Below are 9,133 nucleotides of genomic sequence, written 5' to 3'. Positions count from 1 at the left end.
ATATCAAATTTTTATAATTTTTTTCTAATACATTATTAAAGATATTTACGATCAAAATTGGATACGTGACAGAGTCCTATGTCGTATAATATGGAACAGAGTTCCCGTGAACTTAGCTCAGTTGGTAAAGACAATGCATAATATATGCAAAATCCGGGGTTCGAATCCCGGCCACCATAAAAAAAAAAATATGGAACAGAGTATATATTATGACATGTCTACCCTTTTGAAAATTTGGATTAAATTTAGCCTCTGAATGAATACTTTTGTTATTAAAAAAAATCATCCTTAAAAAAAAAAAAATCAAGTGTGACAAATTTTTTCTTCCCTTCAAAATAGTTGAGAATTTTTTTTTTTAAGGAAAATATAATTGAGAAAATATTATGTGCTAAAAACATGTATAAAATATAATTAACACATGGCTGATGGAGATGTTGACATGTGGCGAAATCTGAAAAATTAAATGCGTTATTTTTATTTAATATTATTATATTATGTGTGTGTGTATGATGATGATAGTATGATGATATATACATGATGATGATGATGAGAAGTTAGGAGAGATTCACATGTGACAACACAAATTATAACCTCTCAAATATTACATTCTCACTGGACAAATGTTATGCCTCAACAACATTGTTTCATCAAAATTTTCTCTACCAACCGCATCTATGCAGTATTTTTTTTTTGCAGCTGATCTGTAATAATCTGACTATAAACAACTACCAACAACAACATCTTATCCCACCTTAAATTCCTATCAACTTATTCATCCAAACATGGCTCTTTCAAATGGACTTATGGTGAAGGAAAGAAAATTCACATAATCATTGTGAAGTTCCACTTGAAGGTCCATCAAATTTGATCCTTTTAGCATTTGGACTACTATTTGAAGAATTTGGACATGATCCATTTGTTAATTCATCACTCTTAAAACTCATGCACCCTGCATCAAGCACCCCTATAGGGCTTTGAGGTACAAATGGTGCAAAATTATTGCCACCAACCTTGATCAAGGAAAGATCTCTTATCAATTCAACACACTTTAGAACTCTCTCCTGCACAATTCAGCAAAGGAAACATGATATCAAACACAAGGACAAAACTTAAAGTAAAATTTGTTGTTTGTTCTTGCTCACTGTATTTATGTGGGAACCACGGACCCGGATTCCCTGCGGTAGAAGTTCAAATTACACAATTAACTATCTCGACCATTAACTTAGATTGGATGGTCGAGATCTGTAACTGCATACTAGGGAATCCATTTCCGGGAACCACACACAACCTCACCTTATCTACAATGAAGAAATCAGTTATGGCCTTGTCAACTTCTTGTGCTGGCAGTTCCTTTAAAGAAATGGCCACCGCTGCAGCGATTTCAGAAGACCTGAATTCCAAGAAGTCAATACCTGCAATGCAATTGAATTGTACAACAACTCTTTAAACTCATTACTCCTTAAGAACAATGTAGTACACAAGGACAACATATTTAGAGTAAGGAGAATGAATAGTATACCCTTGATTATGTTAAGGATGAGCTGAACTGATCTCGCAATCAATGACTTTTCGGGATACTTCTCGCAACCGATCTTAGCAAGGAAGTAGTCTATGAAGGAACAAGGAGTTAACGCGCGCATTTTCCATCCTAATGAGCTTAATATCATTAGTTCCATTCTCTGAATTGTTTTAGCTTGGAATACAAATTTTGGTTCTCCAACCTGTGCATTATCAATATCAATGAGAAAATTAGATTCTAACAAAACAAACTCATATGTAACGGCAATCTTCGAAGATTATATGATTTTTTGATACCTGTAAATCTACAGATTGAGGCACTTTAACCTCTTCCATTTTAGCTGCAAGTGAGAAGCAAGCTACAGCTAACAATTGCACAGTCCAAGTCACACCTCTCTGAACATGCCATACACAACAATTAGGCTTCCAATAAGAGATCAGAGTAATTGAAAAACCGGTAAAGAACACAAGCAAACTTCGATATTTGATATTCGATCTTACCGGTAATTGAAAAACCGATAGGAATCGATCCAAGTAGTTCACAGATAGGCAAAGACTCAAGGGTCCAAATTCATAATAAGCATGAGCCTGTTGATCACATTACAGAAAGCAAAATTCAGTAATTTGATAGCCCAATTACAATACAAGATTGAGGACTTTCATTACACAGTTCAAACCAGTAAAAAAACCAAAATTCAAATAAGGATGAACCAAAATGGAAATCACTTGAGAACTTTAACAAGTTGCCACAAAATTAGTTGAGCAAGCAAATTCACTGAAAATCCAATTACCTCAATGAAAAACCAGACATTGCATATTAATTGATTTTGATATTAAAGTCACAATCTAAAACCACATAAAAAACACACTTTTGATAACTAAATTCACATTAGAATCACTTAAACCACACTTAGTTAAGAATCACATAAACATTAAAGCAAAAAAATCATATAAAAATTATTATTTTTCATGACCCTTCAATGAATTAAAACAAAAAACCAACCTTCCAAATCCAATCAAGAGCCTCTCTTCTAACACTCAAATCCAAATCACCACTACGCAATCTTATCAAATAATCCTCTCTAGGCAAATGATCCTTCTCTTTCTCAACCATAACCTTCACAATTTCCTCACTCTGTGCAACAAAACATAGAAATGAATCCGATCCAACGTTGTCCAAGTGAACATTTGTGTGGTCCCATGAAGGTGAGATTCCAGAACCATCAACAACATCATCAAAACATGTGCTATTGTTTTCACTACATAAAAGATTAGATTCAGCACTGTCAAAGCTTTCAGCCATTGAAAGAGAGGTTGATTAAAAGGGTGCTAATAATGAAACTTCATCAAAAGGGGTTATTGAAAAAAGCTTAAAAAACAAAACTTTATTAATGGGTTTTTTGTGATTAGATGAAAAAATTGAAATGGCACTGGTTGAACATGGAAGGAGAGTGTGAGAGTGATGAAAGAGATGATGAGGTTTATGTAGGAAATGGGTTTGTGTGTTTTAGGGTAAAAAGAATAGAGAGAGATTTATGGGGCAAAAATGATGATGATGGGTATCCATTGACATAGCAAAGACCCAAAGAGAAAGGAAAATAAAACATGACAAAAAGGTTTTATGGTTATGGTGGGTTCCAAATAAAAAAAACACAACAAAAAAATTAGTTGTTTGATTTTGTTAAAATGGAAATTGTTCCAAGCAAAAAAAGAATGTTTTTGAGACCAAAATATTGGGATTTCTTTTTTCAAGCACAAGCCTTTTTCTAGTATTAATTTTAAATTATTTTAGAAAAATATTTAGGCGCGTTGACTTCTGATTCAATAGATACAAAGATAATTACGTATATCTACCGATGAACTCCTCACGTCGACAAAAAGAATCAATCTCACACCTTTGTAGAACATACACAAATTCCTTATTAAATGGATCAACTTAAGTTTTATGAATATTTATATAATTTGTGATAAATGTTATGAAACTAAAGAAATAGGAACAAGAATAATGTAGAGAGAAGTAGAGAAGGAGAAAGAAAGTGAAGAGAGATGATTCTATTATTCTCTTGTGATGTACAATTAGATTACATATGAGCTCTATTATAGAGAAATACAATGACTTGGGGAGCAAACACAATATGGCCCAATAAGCTAATAGTATAACCCAATAACTCAATTGTTATATGGACATCCACTTATAATATTCATAACAATAAAGAAGTTGTATCAAGAATAAACATTATTTTATTTTCAATTTTTAATATGTATATATATTATCCGATAAAAGCTAATCATGACTTAAGACTTAATGTTGTAGAATAATAAGAATATGTTCTAACAAAAAAAGAATAAGGAATGATATTTTTTTAGACAGTAAGAATTTAATTATTATGCACAAATACTATGAAAAAATGTATAGAGAGACGTCCAATATGTCTTTTTTTTACAACGTCCAATTATATTTATAATGTAGATATTTGTTTAAGTATTTTCTTCTCAAAAATATTTGTATAAGTATTTTTAAAAAATAATATCACAATATGACACCATTGTGAGATATAATTGGAGTTTATGTAAAACTAATGGTGTATTTTTTTACATTATCACTGAATACTTATTAAGCTCCATTTTGAAAGTATGTATGTTTTTATATAAGTAAAAACTATACTGGTAATATGAAGGTAATTCAACTTATTTTAATTCTGTAAATTATTTCCTTGGATTGTGACAATTACAAAGGGTAAAATAATTAATGAGCTATGAAGAACTTTCCTTTATCACGTACATGAACCATCGTGACTTTTCTCTTTCTTTATCTTATATTTTTCATTTTTCATTTTATACAAACATAAATGTCCTCTAATTCCTCTACAAAAAAAAAAAAAAAAAAAACAAAAAAACAATGTGCTCTAATTGTCATTCCATATTCCCATGGTTTTTGAAATAATACTCTAAATCACAGGATTTACTTCCAAAAAAACAGGATTTACGCATAGGTCAAATACTAAAATTATTTGTCAAAAAAATTACAATACGTAAAAGAGAAATGAAAGTTTTTTTTTTTCGTCAAGTAGTGTTAGAGTTCACACAATTTGACTCTGGAGAAGTGGGGTGTCCAGGATTCGAACCCCTGACCTCTGCATATAATATGCAATATCCCTACCTACTGAGGTAAACTCATGAGGATAAGAGAAATGAAAGTTATCATTGATAAACTAAGAATATCGCTGAGTAAAAAAAAAAAACTAAGAATGTGATCAAATAAAAAGATAAACTAAGATATTGATCTACAACCACATATACAATTTACCTGCATTGCCCAAAAACAATTGTTTGCAGGTATGTTTTGGTCCAACTTGAACCGGTGAAATTACTTGGTATCACAGGTTGTGTTCCAGCTGTCCCATACCATACACCCCTTATAGAAAAACATGCTAGCAACTCCTTTTCCTCTTTTCTCTAGAGTCTATATGCACATGAGTATGAGTGTTACAAATTCCAGAATACAGAGTCAATTTATGTATCTTATTGAAAATAAATACAAGCCACTATAAAAATTTGTAAGAATGAAATTCGTGATAAAAATAAAAACGTAACTTCCTTAAAAAAAAACGCAACTAAGTGATTGGCATCCAAACTTGATTTTTCCTTTCAAACTCTTTTCACGCATATAGTTTTTTTTTTCACAAATCTTATTTTATTTTCCGTAAATAGTTTTTTATAGAGAAAATAAATTGGCTGATAATAGTATATTACTTTACGTTACTCTCATCTTGTGTTATATAAATTACGTTGTCCGTATTTTATTGTAGCAGGTTTTTTTTTTCACATTAATCTTTTTCACAAATCTTATTCTATTTTCCGTAAATAGTTTTTTCACAAAATGACAAAGGTCCATGTTTAGACTCAACCCATAAATCAATTTTCAAAAAATGACAAAAATGTTACAATGCAGTCAATCTTACATAAGTCTTGCCTGTCACTCAACTTGTACAACAGGTACTAAATAATTAATCTCAGCCGTATGTATTTAATATTAATATATCAATGGTCAACCTTCAACTGGTCCTAGTTGAACCCCAACGTTTACTGGTCCAAATTAAAAGAAACCTTGTTTGCATGCATCTCTTTTTTTTTTCTTACTTCTAATCATCTAATTTTTATGGAAAGAGAACCTTCATAATGCGGATTGGAAGATAAGTAAAATTTAAAATAAAATAAAGTAAACGTTTTCTACTATATTGAATTAAGATTCTTACGAACGATTGATCTTTTATTATAGCTTATTAATTACTTGAGTCCAATTACTTGATTCACACGCATCTAGTTAAATCAAACTGTAATATCATTTTATTATATTACTATAAATACACGATGAAATATGACTAGATCAATATACAAAAAATGTTTAAAAGGTTTGCACTTATATTGTATCCAAATCAAATACATGAGCCAATGTTTTTTATTCTGAGTTTTATATATAATTTTTTTTTTGGAGAAAGAGTTTTATATATAATTGATTCCATATCTACACAAAACTTCCACAACAAAGTATAAATTACCCAACATAAATTGACTAGACTTATCTCATGTAAACTTCTTCTTTTTTCCGATCATATATATATGAACTTTGCACTGTATTTATGTTTGTACTATTTCATTGGAATTAACTTAAAGATATTGAAGAATTTGAAGGATAAAATTAATATGTTAGAAAAACTAAACATAAGATATGTACAGATGAGGGAGCTAGCCGTAAATATAAAATAATTACAGAATCGAGTTCATTCTTTCACAAGTTGAGAGTCTTTTATAGAAGTGGTCTCTATGGCCAAGACAAATATATCTCACTCAAGGAAAGCTTTGTTACATAATATCCGCATATGGAGTAGAAACCAAATTAATATGAGGGCTGTTTATTTTTATTTTTTTGGTAATTTATATCCTATTTATCAATTTCTAACTACTAAACTACTTGATTATTTCCTTCAAAAAAAAAAAAAAAACTACTTGATTAAAAAAACTCTAGTTTATCACAATTGTTCCACAGTGTTTGTTTCGACTCAAAATTTCCTCATCACAAGAAAATGAAACATAAGTGGATCAAATTTTCTCTTTTTTTCTTTTACTAAATAACCATTTATGATTTTTTTTTTGTAAAAAAAATAAATTAAGTTATTTTTTATTCAATAAATAATAATGTTTTTTAGAAAATAAATTATAAAAATTGTGTGAGCATAACACTGCAATAAATAAGAGTCCCGCACTTCATCACTTTTTCATACAACCTGGCTAGTTGGTGACAACGCCTCGAATGAGTTGGCAATTCACGCCAAACATGTAAATGAGTTCCATAATTTTCCAATTACATAACTTTTCTTTCTAATTTTTGTTGTTTGTTGGCTTCAAATTTGTGGTTTTGAGAAACAGAGAAAACGTGACACGATTTCATTAACGTGTCACGATTTTGGCTATGCCGAAAGCATGTTTTGCTGGTGTGTAATCGTGGCACGATTTTGGGAAAACGTGACACGATTTTCGGCTTGCTGGGCAAGTTTTCAGGATAAGGTTGGTCGTACCTTGGGTCGTACGTATCAAACGTGTCACGATTTTGACAGCTGAAGACTGCTATATAAGTGTTTCTTTGCAGATTTTGAAGTAGAGCTTGAAGAGAGAGAAACTTGGATTACAAAGGAGGTAACTTTAGGGTTGAGTGTCTTTGTAGTGAGGATCTCTTGGGTTGGGAAACATTTTAAACACCTTGGGTAGTGAGATTTCACCATTGGAAGGATCAAAAGCTTCCTTTTGTGTTTTCTCTTAGGATTCATTGTGAGTGTGGGTGACATGAAAATGGGTAGAAATTAGGTCTTGTTCTTTTGTGAGCTTTTAAGCTAATTTCTTGTAACCCATTTGTATCACTTTCATCTTAGTGGATTGGAGGGCTGCTCTCTCCCCCAGAGTAGGTCATATTGGACCGAACTGGGTTACCATCTTGGTGTGTTTGTTCCTTTCTTTCATTGCTTATCTTTATTGTTTTGATTATGCTTGTGGTGTTGCTCTACACTTAGATTTAGATCTGTTTTTGTTGTTGTTGCTTGGAGACACTTTATCTATTGATTACCACTTCCTTTGCTCCACACATCTTTGTTATTCATTGGTGTGATTTTGTCCGAATTCACAACAATTTTGAGGTTTTTTTTAACAAAAAAATACTAAAAGACAATTCCATTTTATTTCTTTTTTTATATGGAAAATTTATAGATTTTTTTTAACAAGGAAAAATTTATAGTTAATAGATGATTCTAGTCCAAAGTAGGAATTTCATTTTAATAATAATAATAATAATAATAATAATAATAATAATAATAATAATAATAATAATAATAATAATAATAATAATAATAAGTAGTTTATGTGATTTGAATTTCTTAAAGTAATGGAAAATGTAATTATATTCTCTGAATTGCAACTAATAGAAACTTATTTTATGATTGTTTGAATTTCTTTTTTTAATACTATGTATTAAATGGATAGAAGAACTTGCTAGAAAGAGACTATTTACTGGATGCAAGCAACCTTGTATTGAATGGGTTAAACTGAACAATGTTTGTGAAAAGATGATTTCAGACTCTATCTTATTTATAAAGGTACTTAAGTCTCTTACGTAACTTTTGGAGCCAAAAAACGTTTTGCAAATTTCCTTCCTAATTTTTTTTTTTTTTTAGAAAATGATAGCGTATCTTATTTATAAAAGTTCTTAAGTCTCTTAGACAACTTTTTGGAACCAAAAAAGTTGTTCCACATTTCCTTCCTAATTATTTTTTGCTGTTTTTCTATTTTTTTAGGAAATGATCGCGTGCGTATCTTATTTATAAAAGTTCTTTAGTCTCTTAGACATGTTTTTGGAGCCGAAAATGTTGTTGAAGTCTAATGTACTTCAGGGGTTTTATTATTTGTCTTTTGGAAGCATTATCAATGATTTTTTTCATAACAAGGATTGGACCAAGGGTTAACCCTAATCCCTATCAATGATTTTTCATAACAAGAATATGACCATGAGTCAACCCTAATCCCTTATCTATTTACGTTGGTTTTGGATGTATTTACGAAACACATCTTATTTATAAAGGTACTTAAGTCTCTTACGTAACTTTTGAAGTCAAAAAACGTTTTGCAAATTTCCTTCCTATTTTTTTTTTTTTGAAAATGATAGCGTATCTTATTTATAAAGGTACTTAAGTCTCTTACGTAACTTTTGGAGCCAAAAAACGTTTTGCAAATTTCCTTCCTAATTTTTTTTTTTTTTAGAAAATGATAGCGTATCTTATTTATAAAAGTTCTTAAGTCTCTTAGACAACTTTTTGGAACCAAAAAAGTTGTTCCACATTTCCTTCCTAATTATTTTTTGCTGTTTTTCTATTTTTTTAGGAAATGATCGCGTATCTTATTTATAAAAGTTCATAAGTCTCTTAGACATGTTTTTGGAGCCGAAAATCTTATTTATAAAAGGTCTTAAGTTGTCTTAAACAGCTTTTTGGAGCCAAAAATTGAGGTTAATTTTGTCATTTTAATATTGAAATCTCATTATTATTATTATTTAATATTTAATATATATTTA

General features: G+C 30.2%; 1 protein-coding gene across 1 annotated transcript; it reads right to left on the bottom strand.

The window, feature by feature from the left end:
* Positions 1-570: 570 nt before the first annotated feature.
* Positions 571-3,102, bottom strand: CYCD4;1 (CYCLIN D4;1). Its single transcript, XM_085714361.1, has 6 exons — positions 2,522-3,102; positions 2,020-2,106; positions 1,816-1,914; positions 1,520-1,721; positions 1,294-1,412; positions 571-1,061 (listed from the first exon to the last, which is right to left on the bottom strand). The coding sequence occupies exons 1-6, from the start codon at positions 2,819-2,821 to the stop codon at positions 831-833; spliced, it is 1,038 nt and encodes a 345-aa protein (XP_085570487.1). The 5' UTR covers positions 2,822-3,102; the 3' UTR covers positions 571-830.
* Positions 3,103-9,133: the final 6,031 nt, after the last annotated feature.

The sequence above is a fragment of the Medicago sativa genome, chromosome 5, assembly GCF_051527215.1.
Source record: "Medicago sativa cultivar Bolivia chromosome 5, Bolivia_mono, whole genome shotgun sequence".
Lineage (NCBI taxonomy): Eukaryota > Viridiplantae > Streptophyta > Magnoliopsida > Fabales > Fabaceae > Medicago > Medicago sativa.
This window is presented reverse-complemented; position numbering and strand designations above follow the sequence as displayed.